General features: G+C 37.2%; 2 protein-coding genes and 1 non-coding gene across 8 annotated transcripts in view; 1 reads left to right on the forward strand and 2 right to left on the reverse strand.

The window, feature by feature from the left end:
- The window catches only part of zc3h7a (zinc finger CCCH-type containing 7A), a 29835-nt gene extending 12777 nt beyond the window's left edge, over window positions 1–17058 (reverse strand). For 2 of the 5 annotated variants that reach the window (XM_081699049.1, XM_081699044.1), the window contains exon 1: window positions 205–409. The gene's annotated coding sequence lies outside the window, so the exon portion shown is untranslated. Of the gene's footprint in view, window positions 1–204; window positions 410–7013; window positions 7110–16869 lie in introns of those variants that run through there. The other 3 variants (XM_081699035.1, XM_027019919.3, XM_027018328.3) reach the window with 3 other exon arrangements.
- Window positions 773–4492, forward strand: pla2g10 (phospholipase A2 group X). 2 transcript variants are annotated; one of them, XM_027021113.3, is made up of 4 exons: window positions 773–1017; window positions 1918–2086; window positions 3008–3114; window positions 3694–4492. In XM_027021113.3, the coding sequence occupies exons 1-4, from the start codon at window positions 981–983 to the stop codon at window positions 3840–3842; spliced, it is 462 nt and encodes a 153-aa protein (XP_026876914.2). In that variant the 5' UTR covers window positions 773–980; the 3' UTR covers window positions 3843–4492. The 2 variants fall into 2 exon arrangements, with proteins under 2 accessions (XP_026876914.2, XP_081581232.1); XM_081725106.1 differs by having other exon boundaries at window positions 1921–2086.
- A 793-nt stretch (window positions 17059–17851) lies between the features above and the next one.
- trnat-cgu (transfer RNA threonine (anticodon CGU)) lies at window positions 17852–17923 on the reverse strand. The gene has a single exon. It is a non-coding gene; the product is annotated as a tRNA-Thr (tRNA).
- Between the last annotated feature and the right edge of the window lie 1036 nt (window positions 17924–18959).

Here is an 18959-nt window from a genome sequence, read left to right on the forward strand (position 1 = left end):
TAAATGCTGGCTAGTAATATCCACACCAAAGGCATTGGCACGTAACATAACATAAGCTAGCTGGCCGGCTAGCTATCTGTTAGCAAGCTTTTACCGCGCAGAACAAAAACGTACAGCTTACTCAATGAATCTTGCTTGGTTTGATGGTTAATTTCCAACAACGTAAGATGAATACCACTTATGTACTTTTATCATCTTACTTACCTTTGTGAAGCCACTCAATAGAAACAAAAATATGAAGGAACCACGTTATATATTCAGCTAAATATTGTAGATATCTATCTTAAGACTCCACACACCCGCTTAGACAACGTGACCTAGCTACCTATGACGTTTTGTTCTTTTGGTGTCGAGTGATATTCTTTAGGGCCAAAGCGCGCCCCCTTCTGAACACAACTAAGCCCAACCACTTGTTTTCCCTGTCCCAAATCAACAACTGAGATACTAATCTTGGGAACTGATTTGTTCAAAACTTACACATATTGTTTAATGTGTTTTATTTATTTATTTTAATACATTCATAAATGTTTGAACAATTAAAGATCTGACAATGGGAAATACTGCCTGCAGTCCTTTCTTTTTTTTCTTTGTTTTTATGTGTGTTATTGGAGTGATATACAATGAATATATGTGTAATTTTCACATCAAATTAGATCCATTGCAAAAAAAATTCTAGACACATATCTTAGGACATCACTTGCCTTGTGGGCCGTCCTTAAAATCATAACCTAGCCCATTTAGACTGAAAGACATGATGCACACTCCCTGAAATGTGATCATTCTTGGGTATTGTCTTAAGGAACTCTGAGGTCTATAAGTGTAAAAGGAAAGCACAACGATTACAGGAGGCTTCTGAAAGATATGATGCTCAGGAGATCCAAGACAGCAGCTAAAAAAGCTTTAAACCAAACATGCCTGTTCATTCTTAGAGCTGTGTAAATACACTGGCTCTTGTTGCACTTCTAAGAACAGACTGCACAATGACAGCACTGTATTGGATATTCCTGCTTGCCACAGGTTAGTCTTTTCAGTTTTGGTTGTTCTTCCCATACTTTAAAGCCAACTAGTGTTTTCCTGTTTTGTTTTGTTTATTTATTTATTTTTTAAATATGTAATTATATTGGGGGGGATTCCATTAGACATAATGAGAAGTTTTTTGTACATAATTTGTGTCCTCTGTGTAGACTGTTCCACCTGTTAGATTCTGGTACAGGGACCCATAAATGGATTGTGTACCCATTATCATGAATGAGCGATAGCGTTATAGCTTCAGCTAAGACTGTGAATGCTGATGTTCTAAAACAGTTTAATTGATACAGAAGGCAGGTTTAGGCTTAGCTACTGTTTGATGATTGCTATGGTATTGTTTAGGACAATGAAAGGCATGATAAATATGCTCATTCAATGTAGTTTCATATTACATGGTATTCTTTAGAACAATAAAAGGCAGTGATATATATATATATATGCTCATTCTATGTAGTTTCATATGACACCAAATTTTTAAAATCTGTATTACAGAGTACTGGCTGAAAGCCCATTTATGGTGGTCTTAGGTCTTTTGACGTGAGATCACCATTGTCATGTTTGGAAAATTCACCTGGTTATTTGGTTAAAGTCAGAAAATAGTGAACATGAAAGGCTTCCACTTAGAATAGACATGTGTAGTGTGCCTTCCAAGCCTAAACACATACATGTGGCAATGTATATTAAAATGGTAATAACCATGTAACAGTGTGTTACATATAACAAGGAACATTTACTGTTCACTGCCTTAATTTTTTTTTCTCCAAAGCTAAAGTGTAATGATTATTTCACACTGTAATTGAAATCTCAGACTTGTTTGAACACTGCTCTCAAGTACCCCGTAATGGTCAAAGTATCACTCTGCTCTAGACATTTGCACTTATGTTTTAGTAGGTATGGCCTCTGTGGTAGCCCAGAGAGCACCCCGGAGTAAGAGAGGGCTGCTGGAGCTGGCAGGAACCATCGAATGCAGCACAGGGAGGCCTGCCCTGGTCTACATAATGTATGGATGTTACTGTGGCCTTGGGGGGCAAGGCTGGCCCCGTGACAGGGCAGACTGGTATGACAACATCACTAACACCTGAGTCAGGCTAATACCAATAATGCATTTACACTACAGAACCTTCATGTTATTACAGAGTTGCAATACCAGATGTTTGTTTTGATTTGAACACTGTCCAATCTGTGATGCTAGTTCTCAAACCTAGCAAGTTCTCTTAGCAATTGAGTATAGAAGCCCATTGTTAAGTGCAGTATGCAGTCTGTAGCTATACAGTCTATAGCTAGGTTTCGGGCATCTGGAAACAGCACCACCCAGAGGTCACCACACACACCATGGCAGCTCCTTCATCCTCCAGTATCATAATAACAGCCAATGGAGTCCACTAAATCCATCTCATTCCACCACACAGAGTTACGGTGCCAAAGAAATATCTTCAAAAAATAGATGACAAATAGCTTATGTGAGCTGAATGATAAGATTTTTGTGTTGTATCTTTGTTTGCAAGGATGGGACATGGCCTTCAATAGAAATCAAACTCATGCTTGAGTCATGTAATATTTTGGAGAAGACAATCCCTTGCCCTTGCTCATTCAGCAGGAACTCTGTAGCATGTGCTTTCTGTACCATCAGCCAGACCTTCTGGGATGACAGTATGTCATGAAAGCATAGTCACACAAAGAGGATTGATTTTAGGGTGGGAGATGTTTTATACCTAAATGTTTGTTTAATGTTTTTGTTATATAGCCACAATTCCCAAGTGAACTGTTCAGACCTGGTGCATTACTAGAATCACAAGTCCTTTTGCTTCAATTAAAATCATATACCTGTCATACATTTTCCATTCAAGAGCAAAGGCTGCAACCAATCGGATAAAACATCCCTTAGTTCCAGTGTGATCCTGCTCTGGATACAAATGGAGCCTATGAGAACCAGTAACCTGTAATGTTTAAACTGCAGCCTCTCCTATTGTACTCATAGGTGCTGTCACAAACATGACTGTTGCTACGATGATGCAGAAATTGCAGGCTGTGAAACAAAGATTGACCAGTATCAGTGGACCTGCATAGACATGGTGCCTGACTGTGGTACGTCTTGCTCAAGAGGTCTACTATGAAACCTAGAATTCAGAGAAGAGTCAAAAAATAACGGCCACATTCATGTGAACCAGCTGAGGGAAGCAATATCAACACAGCAATGCAAGATCTGCCACTGCCCTGAATCTCGTTGTTAGTAATTCCCTTTGGTTTCAGGATGTAATTGGAACACAGCATATCCATTATAAGAGATGGGAGGGTGTTGTGGGTCTGTGGCTAACTGGGGAGGCTTATACCCATTTTTAGGCCCATACAAACCAAAGTCATTGCATAACCCCTAAAAACATAGTGAAAGCACCACCCTTGAACTTGTTTACAGTCTGTTCTATAGAAAGCAGGCATGGTGTTACATTTTAACATGTGCTTAATGTGGCTAAAATGTTTGTGACACTCAAATAAATTAAGTAGTTCTAATTTGTAATAAACTTTAAAAATTCAGACCAGAGGGTTCATAACCTGAACAACTTTGAGTTAATCTAACTCAATGTCAGTATTTCACTGTCATTATAAATACGAATGTTTTTTTTTTAATGAAACAGCCACTAATATTTTGATGTGGTTTCTATTCAGGTTCCCTAAAAGACAGATGTGAGCGAATCCTGTGCCAATGTGACCAAGAAGTTGCTAAGTGTCTAGGAAAGGCCCCTTTCACTGGCAAATATGCGCTGTGGCCAGACTTTCTGTGTGGATATGAACATCCAACCTGCAATATTTACTGATGCCTGTGTGTTTATTCACCCATTTTCCATTTGCATTTTAATACAAATATACTGTTTTATACTATACCAGTTTTAGCTTCACCACAGGAAAAAAATGTTTACCATTGTGAATGTTATGCTCTTTGGCAGATGTCTTGACCTATCCAGTCAAGGATTTTATAACTTTAACAGAATTGACACTTTATAATGCTACATGACTCCTAGATAAAAGAAAAACAGAAAAGTTATAGTGCTTGGACATGTAGAAGTAAATAATAACAAGCTTTAGTCATTTCTTTATAGCTCCAGCATGTAATACCCAGACTAGGTGTGTCAAGAACTAAGGGGAATTTAATTAAAGACAATAAACTGATCCTTAGAAACAATACAGTCACAAAGGGTTATGATGTCTTTTTAATTACTTAAATAACGACACAGTCTAGAAAGATGTTCTGAATGAATATCAAATGATCAAATAATTCAGATCTCAGAATATAATTATATATTGCCATATTTTAAAAGCTCCTTGTGAATCAAAGCCAAAGATCCCACTGAGTCTCAGGCTCTAGTGTACAAGTGAGTCTATAGTGTGATCAAGCCAACCATCCAGAAGAAAACTCAATACTAGTATTTACACAAATGATTTTCGGATCTTGGATATTTCCTACATTGTTGTCCATTTTAAATCTCACTTGGGAATTTGTCAAATTCTCTGTCAAAGTTTAATTTATTATCTCAATTATCTGTTTGGCATTTTTAGGTTTCTCAAGTAATAAATCTACTTTTAAAAACGTGTCTATGCCTTTTCCTTTATGGAAAATGTTCTTGGAACTGCATGAATAGTATGTAATATTGCTAGATTTTTATTCATTCTTTGAGTTACAGCTCATTACCTAACACGAAAACTGAAGAAAACAAAACCTTGGCACACTGATCGTTACCATAACTGGTGTGATCAGTTGCTAGCTCTAAACATAATGGATGTGTTAATATACAGGGAATGCTGAGAATGTTTAGACTTGCTAAACTGATGCTCTTGTAAGAAAACACGGGAAGTCTAGCTCCCCCTTGTGGCCCAAGAAATGCTTCACGTAGATTGCTTGCAGTGATTATCCCCGTTTCCATTCAGGGTATTAACAGGTGATGACATACAACTGCATTAGATAATAACGCGCTTCTTATGTCCTGTTCAGGTGAAAGGAGGTTTTAAAAGTGGAACGATGTAGCACAGTGCAGAAGTGTTTGTAGGCTGCGCACTCGATGACACTAATAGATACACAAAGCTACCAGTAGATGGTACCATGCACCAACTCTTCCTTAAGCAAAGACAAGGCAATACATAATAAAGACACAATTGCATATTTTTTAAATTTTAATAATTTTGTTAGGCATTGCAACACTAAACAAAATGTACAGCATAACAATATAACAATACTGATACATATAATTGTATGCAGTTATATGACACTATATCACTTGGCTTACTCACTGTTCAATAAATTCACTGCATTAAAATGAGCATTGTAAGGTTTGTGTGCCACAGGTCTCACATTCAAATCCTGTCTATTTAACAGGTATGAGTAGCAGACTACTGCAATAGACTCCTGTAGTTCATATAGCCTTTCTAAGCCAAAGTTCAAACTCATCTGATGTGTTGCAGTATCTGGTGGCTAACAGGGAATGATGATTCTTAGTCATGTATCTCCCCCCCTGACCCCCCCCCCCCCCCCCAGACACACACAGTTCACGAGTGTGTTCCCACGTTGCCGACCCACTTAGGTGCAGGAATAGTTTTTCCACTTCTGCCTTGTAACATCTGCCTACTTACATAGCTATTAAAATAACTTCATTGCATGCCCCAGTGTAGAGGATTTAATTTAAGAATAGTGTGGTTACATACACTAACTAACTGACTAATGGACTGGTGCTTGCTATGAAAAGTCTTATTTAAGTATAGAGGTGCCCTTTGTATGTTGTCACCCCCCCATGCATGAGACTTTCATATGAGGTGCCTCTCTGGCTGATGTCTAACGGGGTGAAAGTGGGTGAGCTGTGGTCTGAACCTGGGGCAGCTGGACCAAGCTCCACAAACACACTCCCAATTGTTCCCTACTATCATGGGCTAATGAGTGGGGAAGTAATGGAAGTCATATGCCTGTGTGATCACATGGCAGGGTGACAGAAAAGGCTCTTGATTTCACCACTGTGTGTTTGCTTGTTTACTTCACTTGAGTGCATCTTGAAATTCTACACAACCAGTGGGACACAATGGTTTTGTTTTTTTTCTACACCTAACTCAACTCCTTGCAACAAAACGACCTAAGCCCATCTCTAAGTACTTACTCCTCTTACAACCTAAGATACGATACTTCCACAATGTAGTAAAAACATGCTTACATGTATTTTCTTAACCTGTTGGGACAGATGCTGTTAAGTAAGTATATTGTACAAGGACTTTTTTTTTAACTCCCAGCCGGTGGGAGTTACAGCATATTACTCCAGTAATTTCCTGCAATTGCATGTTTAACCCTCATATGCTTATTCCAGGCTACTAGTAACCTGTAACGCCCCTCCTCCCCCCATTTCTCTTTAATTTTTTTTTCCCACCCATCACCTGTTTTGTTTGGAATTATTTGCTTGACATGTAAAATATCCCAATATAACAACATTTTATTATTTGGTTTTGATCAATAAAATGTGATGATAATTGGCAGTTTTATGGCAGTTTGTAGATCAGGTGTTTGATATAAATTCCAAGTCACTAATAACCTGATGTATGTACAAACAACAGCTGTGCATGTCTTTAAAGAGGATTAAAGAAACCTTAGCAAAATTAAAAATAGAGAGATGGAAAATAACAGCAGATTGCTGTAGCATAAATAATTCATTACAAAGGTTCCATGAATAATTAACCATAAATTACGTATGTGTGTTACAGCTTATAACAGTTTCCTAACAAATAAAATATTTTGAAAACTCATATTAAATAATGCGCCAGTGCTTAGAGCACCTACAATTACCTCAGAAAGGGTTCTAATGGTTTCATTAAAATTAATCTTAATTTGTGCTCGATCATTGCTTGCCTAACGATGTTGTGCGATAAATAAAAGGGTTACAGCACAGCCTAACCACGCGCTTGTATTCTCTTTAGTCATGTATGGTAATATTTTGAGCCCTATTTTCACAACTTGCCTTTACTCACACAGGATACATTAGCGGCGTATTGCTAGGCGCGTGGTTGTTTCTCACGTGACTGAACAGGAAGTAACTCCAACATTTCCACGGTCACTGTAGAAAAGAAAACAGAAGTGTGGTGAGGCGGACTCACTTAAATACTGGATAACCTTTTTTACTCGCTGTTTTATTTTCTACAATTATTTACAAGTGTTCTTACTGAGTACTTAAAAAAGCATCTTAAAAGGTAAAAATTACCCATGTGAAGTCGACCGTTTCCAAATAGTGGCGTTTTCCGGTAGCGTTAGGTAAAACTGATGTCGCTTACTTGAACTTGCCACAACTTTTATTTTTACTTTCTTTTCCAAATGTAATACAACATAGTATAACATAGTTTCATGCATTTTCCAGCACACCATGAACTTCTCACTTCTCGTTACCGTGGTGCGGTACATGCCTCCTATCAAATCATTTACAAATTATTTCGTCATGCTTTTAAAAGCAATTCATCTTAGCGGGGCTTTAAATTTGAGGGGTGTGTAACCTACTGTGTATTTTTAACGACTGTATAAACCTAAACATTTAGTTTCATAATACCAGAACACCTAATTACTTTCTCTGTTTATCGTTTAGTTCTTGAACCCCAGAAGATCTAGCTACACGTTGTTAGGGAAATGTATCAACATATCTTATATATTTTATGTGCTTTTATGAGAGGATTTCTGCGCAAATCAAACTATATTTTTCCTGGTGTCTTTTTGGCGAACCATTCTAATCTACAGAGAGGAGGCGAAAGTAGCACTCTTTAATTTGATATCAGTTCGCTGCGTCTCCCACGTCCTCAGATTCGATTGGGGTTTGCACACCTCTTGCTAACAGTTTCCCACCTAGCACCGAGCCTGGCCTCACGGGGTGGTGCATCATCGCATCTGTGGACTCGTTACTCGAGTTGTCTGGGAACAAAACTCATGTTTTGCACATTTCAAACACTCCATCTCCCAAGAGGTTCAAGCCGCGTAGAGTGTCAAGTTGCATGCTTAATGTTTTAGTGAAATCCTCATTCTACCTTATTTAAACACAAGTAAAGGCTCCTGGCGCTCGACCATGTACGAAATATGCCTACACTAAAATAACTGAAGCCTACAAACAAAATCCTATATGCTTACAACCTTTTTTAACCCCAGTTTATTACCCCAAAACTTGATATGTATGTAACTGGATACATATAAAACGGGGGGGGGGGGGGGGGGTGTAATGATATAGCGACCTCTTAAATGCGTTTATGGCTCGCTACCACATCTTGTGAACTTCCTGCGAACTTGAATTTAAAAAAAGAACGTAACAAAAGCCGCAGAGGAGATCATCTTAAAGAACGTCGATGTCTGTGCAATTCGCAAATGAACTTGGATATAAAAAGTGCGATTTCAATAATCTGGGCAATGTCTGAACTTGTAAGGGCTGTGAATCCTTTTAGAAGTGGTTCCCCTTTTCCCCAGTCCACAATGACTCATATCTTAACCTGTCTCACCAGTTTTGAACCAAAACTAAGAAAAAATTAAACTCTTTCTATTTCTTTTAGACACTGGGAAAATGAGAAACATGATCTTTAAATGGCCACTCTGCCAATCAGTGTTCTACATGCTCTCTCAAATTAGGTATGCATGTCTTGTCTTGTCTCTGGCTTACACACTGAATCCATAAATCTGTTTAACAGAATTAAACACTTTGATGCCCCCTGACCATGCATTCACCACACAGAAAGAGCACTACAGTGACAAAGAATGCAGACTACTGGCTGTGGAGTGATCTCCTCACAGGAAAAGGATGCATGGATCATAAAATTCAAGTCTTGCAAAACATTCTTAGCATTTTAAGTGATCATTTTCTTAAGAATTTCTCAACCCCTTTGATCTTTCATCTAGCCAAGGGAGCAGACACTGAAAATGTGTACTAAGGCCACAAATATCTAAGACCATTACCTCAAACAAACTAAAAAGTTACAAGTTGTTATGACTAGGGTACTGCTGGTATGCCTTACTTTTGAAATGATCATGTTTATGCCAGTTCTGTGAGAAATCAATATCTTCAATATCAAATCATACAAAGGTTTGATTGATTCAGCAACTAGTTTTTGTAGTATTTGAAGTATAGAACGAAAAGCCAGTATGGTTTCTTCAGTTCATCACTAAATCTCTCTTTGAGAACTGCCTTCACATAGCCTCCTTGCTTTTTGGATGTACGGTCTACTGAAATCTGCTGTGCCACTGGCATGTAGCTAATGCACGGTGGACTCATGATAGCCTCAGAATAATTCTGATCAGCCTAAATGCCAGATCCCTACATATGACAAACTAATGAACTAATTGGTAACATATCTATCAGTAACTAGAGACCCTGGTGTGGAACCTTCTTTATATATAGGGAGCTCATTAGAACAAGGCTTGTGAAGCCAGAGAAAATATGCTATTACAAACCCAGCAAATAAACATTTATTTCCTTTATCTAATTCCTGTGCTGTTACACTAACTTTGGATTTACTCTTTATTATCTAACCTATGTCCTTTTAATTGTGGGAAAGTCCATTAATGTGACCTGTGGGCTCTTGAGGTTTATGGCAAATCTTTCATGTGGGACTTAATTGGAGCTATTAGTCCCAGACCAGCACGTAGGAGCAAGCTGAGGAGCTCCATGGGGCTTTTGTGCTGAGTCACCAGACGGTATGTCTCCAGGCTCTGGCAATCATCTGGAGGACTAGTGCTGTTGCACACAACCGCCTTCCAATCCCCCAGCAACTCTGGCAACCACATGCCACACCACACTGAACTAAGTAAAAATGTGACTGTGAAAAGGAAACATGGATTTTCAGATAAGTTCTTTATGGCCTGATAAAAGTGCCACAGCAGTGCAGATGGTTTCTTCATTCAGGAAGCGAACTCCCATAGACAGGAGGTGCAGGAGGTGTGGTAGGGTTAAAAGAGTTTACTGCCTACAAGTATTTTTTATTTCATCTCATATATATATATATATATATATATATATATATATATATATATATATATATATATATATATATATATATATATGCCATGTATAATTGCAAATGTATGCATTTTTTATTTTAAGAAAATACATTATTTAAAACAGAGGCCAACATATTTTAATCTGGCTGAGAATGAAAATGAAATGTATTCATATCCTGCTTGTGTATCCCTTCATTTTTGATGTGACAGCATATATACTTAATGTGACTGCATATATAATTGTATTGCATGTATGATCCTGACAATGTTAACTACACCTGATCTGTACAAGTGATAATTACTCAATTAGTGTGCATTACTGTTGCTCCATGTAGTACTTGGGAGCTGAATATTTGAATACAGAGGACTATAGTCAATCCATCTGAGGTCAATTTGCTTTCCTGAGTGCTGAAAAGCTATCTGAGCATGGAACTCTTCAGTTGTTGGTGATTAACTCAGACCTTTGGACCCTGTGCTATAGAGACATCCATCATTGTCATTGCTATGACAGAATAGAGACCTTGACATAAGACCACAGCATGTGTCAGATTACAGCTCTGTCGAGGTCTCGAGCTAAATTTCAAGGAAGGATTTGTTGCACCCCATTAAATATATGGTATTTGGAACAATTCAAGACTCTACTTTTTGCGTCACCATAACTGTGCAGAAATTTTTTCAATTGATGAAGAAAAACAGTATTTGACAGTGAGCATGCATTGATAGCACAACAAGCCTTTACAGGAAGCACAGTATTGGTCACAGAAGAGTGCTCCACCTGTGACTTGTGTCAGATACCAGTGGAAGTGCATTTACACTCTGCCTCCTGTTGAACTCTAAATATAACCATGGAGGCAGGGTGAAGGGTAAACATATCCCTCTTGCATTGCATGAGGGCAACTTGTCATGTCAGATTTTTCAATATGCTTTAGCTTGCTGGCTCACTTGCTGCATCATGAGCTGAAAAAAAGGAAGAAGCATTGGCTCAGGTTTCTCAATACAACTGAGTATTCCAGTGCATGCCTGCAAGTAGGAATATGGTATCCTTTCTGTGTTTGTTTCCCAAGACTGTCATGGTCTCTATTCTCTGCTCAGCCTGGTTGTGGAATCTACTCTGGCACAGGTGACTGTCTATATCCGCTAAACCTTAAACCACCACTGAAATGGTGCTGCAGTGTACATCTTTCACACTGCCCTGTGTGCATCATATCAACTTACAGTATATAGTACTTTTAGAACATTATTGAGTATTCTCCAATTCTTGATTATTTAGCATTAGAGGTAATAAGGAAGAATAAAAAAAACAAAAATAATAGATATTGCCACATACTTGTTCAAACCCATGCTGAGCTTGTTGTATATGGTTCTCAGTCAGTATACAGGGATGGTCCAGTTAAGTACAGAGTAGAAGGTGGACTCAGGATGTCCTGCATGCAAGGCCTTTCCCTGCCTTACAAGCCCACCACCTCTCTGAAGCTTCACGTGGCTTACAGTGACACAGTGATATGAGGGTTCAGGCAGTATGGGTGGATGGACATCATTCCAGATTAACTTAAGTGTTTTCTAAAATAAACAAGTACAGCTTGATGCTTCTTCAATCAGTGGAAGAACTGAGATTTTCCAGCTTCCATGAAGAACAGTTGTCTAACTTTTTGTAAAGTCACTGGATAGGTTTGCTTTGATGAGACTCTCTGCATCATGGCAGGTATCTGTAAACAATTTTGATTAAAGTTGTGTAAAGCTTCCATCTTACTCTAACAACTTAGCCCAAAAAAAATACTACAAACTGCATTTAAATGAGAAATCAGGAAAGTGATGCATTTTGGGTTAAAAATATTAAAATCAGGGAACAATCTAGGGCACCTTTACTTGCTCCTTATGTAAGTGCTAACAAGTCTTATTTGGTAAAGTTAACACTGCTGCATCTGCACTACTTAGGTTTATATGGAACACTATGTATGTCAGAAATATGAATTCATTATTCATGTTCAGAAATAGCAATAATACAAGAGTTTGAGTCCACAGTGTCATTTGGAGTCCATTCAGTTTGGCAGGATCTACTTGGCTGTGTGAGGTTTCAGTAATGACTTAACCAGCTGAACCGCTCATTAAATACAGCCTGAACTAAGGCTCATCACAGCAAGAGGAATAAACTCTTAATTTTGTTCATATTTATGTAATTTGCTCCAGTAGATTCTAAACAAAATGAACATTACAACAATAAAACTGACATCAATAATTCATTATCAGTACATTTTAAATCAAATGCTAAATGCTGATTATACAGTATTCAATATTCAGGAACTCAGTATTTTATATGTGCAGATGTCATTTGCTGTGGATTTCCTCTTAAATCTACGTTAGTCAATTTAAGCTCACACAGCTCCGACTTCTCAGTTCAGCTCTGCATGCCTTTTTATGATATTGTAGTTCTATTGAATCTATTTATCTCCAATTGTTACTGTAATCTTTTATATCAGTTTAACAGGAGATAAACCATAGGAGGGACTAAGATGTTAAATTAAAAATAAAAGTAATAACTAACCACACAGTGAGTTGTATGGAATTATTGTCTCTGATTTACTATCACCTCAAAATATTTCAGGAAATGAAGAGGCCTCTATTCTTTGTGATAAAGTGCAAATATACGTTTACCAGTCCTTGTCAGAAAGTTTTATATATTATTCACCAGGGGTAAACTTCCCAAAGGTGATTAATAAAAAAGCTAATTGCAAAGTAAACTCCATTTTCAGATTTTAATATTATATATATCTAAAAAATGTCAAAATTCAAAATTCTGGCTATATAGAATTTGTATTTTCCTCCCTATTTTTAGAGTTTACAAATTTTCTCCAGATTACATTTTCTTAAAAGATATAATTATCCATAATTCCTCCTTAATTTAGACTTCTTATATATTTTTTCTTTAATATGAATATGAATTTACTATAAATGGTAATTGTAATTGAGAAAAAAATGATACAGAATGTTTTTGTGCAATACATCCCTTGTTGTCACAATGAGATCAATGTTGTAAACACAAGGTATTACAATCTGTACTATTATGAAAATTTACAAATTTGCACATATTCAATAAATAAATATTTAGGACCAGAAGAATCAGTAAAGGATAAAGGCCTGGCCTCCTTCAAGTTTGTGTGCTGAATCGCTGTTGCTATAAATAGGTCTGTGGAGACCCAATCACTAAAATGAGCTCTTCTGATCCACAACTGTATAAGGTGCTAAAGACACTGAACTGGTTTAGAAATCCCATTACTATCGTCTAAATCTATGAGAGGTTAATTGGATATAGAGTAAGATAACATTTCATGGTCTTGCAGTGTGGCAAGTTACAACAGAACTCTCCAAACCAATGGCTGCAAGCCTCCTAAGATTCTTGGAATCACATCTTGTTGACAATTAAGTTTCAAGTTTCAAGTTTGGTTTATTCGTCACATACATAGTCATACACAGTATAACTCGCAGTGAAATGGTGGAGAGTGCTCTGTCCAAACTGAGGAAAAGAAAACAGGGGTGCATAGAGAAATATAGATATTCTCTATATGTGAAATATATATATGCAAGATAAATATATATATATATTCTATGTATGTACAAAATATATTAACAATGTATGTACAATATATGTATATTATGATTATGTACACAATGTACAATGTATATGGTTGTGTATATATGTACACAATCTACAGAATGTATGAATCCATTTCGTATAATAACATATCTACAATTGTTGTGTAACAAGGTAATTGAATATAAATATATATATACAGATATACAGTTATGTTACATGGTGGTGGTGGTCCCCACAGTTTATTAGTTTCCCTGATTCAGGGCCCGAATGGCCTGTGGGAAGAATTAGAATTAAAGTCTGAACTCAACCTAACATGGTTTAAAAGTCATGGTAAAAGTGTCAGTAAATTTATACTGGAAACAGCATTAGATCTCCCTCCAGTTACCATGAACATCATAAGTAAAGCAAACCTTGTCTGGTTAATACATTCCAATGCCATTTCTGATTTTTTATTTATTTTTTGACTGGTTACATCAAAAGCACCCACTGCTTATGTGAGATAATAACCTATAGAAATGGTCTTTAAGGTGTTAATACATTTAGTATGGGTGACTATAAACTTAGAGTCACACCACCGTTGGGAAACTGAGCCCTCACCATTCATCTACAAGATGACCGTGTAATACTGTCTGAAGAAAATGACAATACACTTAGTTTCTCTTGTGAGTGTAAGCCATGTTCCTCTGCCCCTGTGTCAGCGAGTGCCATGGGCAGTGTCTGCATTATGGCTGTAAATGACCATTGCATTCGATCGAGCCTGTGTGTGAATGCACCCCAATATTCTGCACAATGACGGACCATTTATGGAGCTCTGATCTCCCTCAGCCTGCAATTCTCTGAGTGCTCATCTATTCTCTCCATGCCTATTTCCCCTTAGGCAAAAAGGCCACTGCATATCCTTTGACGCAACCAGAGACACAAATTAAGGGTGGTGTACTAAGCTTCTGTTGCCAGCAGATGGAAGAAAGCAATATGTCAAATACACCTAAGCAAGAGTCAAATAATCTAACCACCTGTGTAGGTGCAGCAAGCCATAGGCATTTGGTAAGCTACAGTTAAAACCACACTGTGATACACCCTCGCTGTAAGCAAGTGGCCCAGAGGCATACAATACAACTGAACACTGAATGCAATGTGTGATGAGCAAAAATGATGAGCATTTGTGAACACCAAATGCTCCCACTGTCTGCTTCCATTACCAATGCTACAAGTTAGCAGATTGTGGACAAAAAAAAACAGGTAGAAACCTGATTTTTTAAAAACACATGAATAAATTAATCAATTAAAATAAATTATTAAATTATTCATAAATGTGAAGAAACATATTCTATATTTTTCCCCTAAAAGAAGCCAGAATACTTTTGAGATTACTCGGGACAAATAAAAAATAAATACAGAAAGAAATATAAACAACTTGTTCATAAGATTTCAGTGATATTTTAAAATCACTGAGAGTTCATTTTGGGGAATCTATTTGGATAAACATCTAAAAATAATGTCTCACTGTAATCTATGGTATTTGTGTCCAAACAGTTAAAGAGCTGGCTTTTATTGGCTTGTTGCATGCCATAGAGCATAACTCAAGCTTATCACATGTACAGTGTAAACAATTACAAATTAATAATCCTACTGGCCTGTAGTACTCTGAGGGCAATAAAAGATTGCTCCATCTGTATTGGATTTAAAAGTTCATAATCAATGATTTTGTCTGCAACAAATTAGATCTATCACAATTTATGTTTTTAAAAATAAAAGTCTACTAATAAAACACTGTTTCTGTTTGGAGATCAGTGCAAGAGCAATAAGGATTTTTAGGGGCATTATGATGGTGAACCTGAAACACATGTGCCCCCAAAAGTCCCTCATTCTCCCTGCAGTGTTACATTTACACTAATGTGATTCCTCTCATAACAATCACATCAGGCCACTCAACCACTTGGCGGCCTTTACCCTAATTTGTGAAATTTGATATAGGTTCACTTTGGTGAAGTCCTGGATATGTCTGGAGGCAATGTGATGCTGTTTTGTAACAACCAACTGCAATGCAGAATCAGTGTTAAAGCTTGGAATGAATGTTCCACTGACAAAAATACAGTTGTGAGTCAGCTAAAAATATATCTTTTGTTTTTGAGAAGTGTTAAAACTTGATTTGCCAGGTAGGTTACAATAATTCTGTAAATTCTCTCATCTTTTATACTTACATGTTCAAAGCAACACAATTATTAAGCATTTCATGATCTCACTGTAATTCAGCACAGTGATCTACTCTTATAACTATGAATGTTGTTTGTTGCATGTTACAGTATGGTGGCCCATGGCCAGTCTGTAGAAACGCTGCAGTCTTTCTCCTTCTGCAAAGGTGCCTGCCAGAAGCGGGACTTTGCGGGCCAGTTGGATTGAGACCAAACTCATCTCGCCCCCAAAATCCCGCCACTGACATCACAAACTCTTACAAAATCTTATTTAATTGATCACAAATATGAAAACACCTACAACTGCCTACTACCGATAACTAACATGTGGCATAACTGCCCTATCATCCATGATTTCTCATTCTGGGGATTTTTATGAGCTTTTTCATGTGATGCAATTTTATTTATTTATTTAAATAATTACTGTAGAATGAGAATCTTTATTTTAAAAGAGAATCTGGCCATTTAAAAGAAAAATCTTTAAATGTCTTAAGTTAGCCTACAAGAGAGCCCCTTGTCATGTCCTTCATTGTTAGTCTACTGGAAACATTACATATTAACTGTGGCTAGGCTATAGTGGGAGCTTTAACAAGTTTGAACAGACCGATCTGCAGACACATCGTTTTCTCACAGAATTAATTTAAAACCAGCCTAAGCCTCATGTTTGTAAACAGACAGACACATAAATGCAGGGACCAAGCGTCAATTGTATCCCAGACAATGTTTTCGGTTCCCTGGAGAGTTCAGGTAGCCTACTCTTTCAGACACAATCTGTCTGCCTCTGTCGGGAGGTAGCAACCCAGAAAATCCCACTTAATTCTGACATTTCTATTATTCGAAATGATACAACAATATAATAGAGCCAAAGATGAATTCCACAATAAGATATTATGCGTTCACAAAACCCTACCAGTAACCTAATAGAATTGTATTGAAATATCCTCTGCTAGCTACGCAAATTCTGTTAACACCTGCTGTTTAATTCCACCCAGAGAGACCCATCGATTAAGAATAAGATGTACTACGCATACGTATGGAAATATTGACAGTATTACCGTTTAAAAACTTACCATTAATGAATAATCTCAGGTGAATGCGAGATAACGTCTGACTGATTTAATCAGATGTTGTTTCTTTAAGTGCACGTTACGTGATCCTAGTGGAGATCAGCAGTGTCTGGTAGACCTGACTCTTTGCATTTTAAATCTCACTGCCAGCGCCTTAAACATTGCTTCATGGTCACGCCACGAGGCAAAAATGAGGCCGTGGAGGGGGAGATCCAGTTTCAAATACACAGCAATTGTATTCCAAATTTGTTTTTGGTCAAGGTTTTAGTGCGATTAATGAATGCTACCGAGAGGTGGCAAGATGTAAAATAGCGTTCAAGATTAGGATATCTTCTTACGACTTTGCCTGCGAGAAAAGTGAGAAAACTTTAGAATGTGTAGAACATAATATGAAGACCATTTATATTTTCCTACAAATCATATCCAAATATAGAAACCATGACATTCTTAAAAATCAGACGTTATTCTATAGTTCAGTCGTTTTCCTCTGTTGTACACAGTGAATATGGCGAGATGTAAACATATTCCATATAGTGTTTCTCTATATGACGCTTTGGCAAACAAGTTGGAAAAGTCTATTAAATCTGCCGTCAATATCTTGTGGTGCCAAATGGTTTATTAATCTACATCTGTAGTTTTTTGCTGCCCCCTATCGTCTTGTCTTCGGCATTACTTGTTGAGGGCATTTTACAATTACAACATGCTACTACTATCAGTGTTATCAATTCGCTTTGAAGTGTACTAGTAATAGGAAAAGAGATCATATGAGGTTTCCTATATAAACGGAACCTCTTAACTAGTAAATGTCAACGAAGTAGCTTAGTTGTTAGTTTAAAAAGTTATCTAAATACGTTTCCCTTCTGGTTTAATCATGGTTAGATTTTTTTATACTTATACCTATAGCGTGTCCTTTATAAAAAATAAAGTTTTATTTTATTATTTAAAAAAACCCGAATACTTCCTCGCCGGTTATTATATACCTGAAAGGCACGGACGGGGTTCGAACCCGCGATCTTCGGTTTACGAGACCGACGCCTTACCACTTGGCCACCGCGCCTGCGCCGTAAATTTGGCCGTGAATTAGTGTTAGCTTTGTAATAAGAAAACAATAAAGGCCTTAGCTATCTTACTAATGTTTAGTAATCCAATCTACAAGCTAACATCGGAACTGGCAATCGTTTGTAAACGGCTGTTATATTAGCTACAATTAATTGCCCCGTTTACTTTCTCATTTAGAACTTGTCGAGTGTAGATTACGACCTCTAACTATCTGACAAAAACCCTCTGGCTGTGGTCACGTCATAGACTGCGGTGTATGGGTCACATTGAGTGCGTCATCTCTTTTGATGACGTCAACAAGGGGAGGCTGTGTAATCTTAACGTTTTAGTTGTTTTGCGCTCAACTTTCGCCTTTTTACATTTCGGGTAAAGGAGGCACTGTTTGCAGGCTTCAGATACCAAGTAGCAAGGTAGATGATGAAAAATACAATGTAAGACAATAATCAATCCGATACCCCGATTGTTTAAATTCTTTTGTGACGGAGGATGAAAATCAACTTTGATGACCAAATCATAGCTGTGAAGTTATTCGCGATAAACACACGCTGTCGAGCTTGATTGCTTATATCAACGAAAACTAGAATTGAATGTAGTCAGTTATAGAAATAATAGCATAATAATAATCTGCAACGTCTTCGTGGTATATGGTGATGCATAATAAAATAGGGAAGGAGGAACATGAATGTCTGAAACAAACGATACGTTTTTCGTGTAGAGACATTACATAAAAATCTTTAACTTACTTTAGATATGTCTAATCTACACTGTAGTCTAATTCAGGTGTCAAATTTCTTTGAAGTTTGTTTTGTTTCAACAGATAGTTAACATGATCGCTGCATAAATCAACAAATTCATACTAACAAAAATAATTGTAAACTACATTATAAAGAACCTGTCTTCTGATACTCTTTAAAGATGTTTTAATTCAAATTCAATTATACTAGTTTATTTATTTTGAATTCTAATCAAGGCCAACTACTTCCCCTTTGTTATCTCTTACTGTATTTATCATTTCTTTCCAACAGGCTACAAAG

Source organism: Electrophorus electricus, chromosome 2 (assembly GCF_041902795.1).
Source record: "Electrophorus electricus isolate QZ-2024a chromosome 2, ASM4190279v1, whole genome shotgun sequence".
NCBI lineage: Eukaryota > Metazoa > Chordata > Actinopteri > Gymnotiformes > Gymnotidae > Electrophorus > Electrophorus electricus.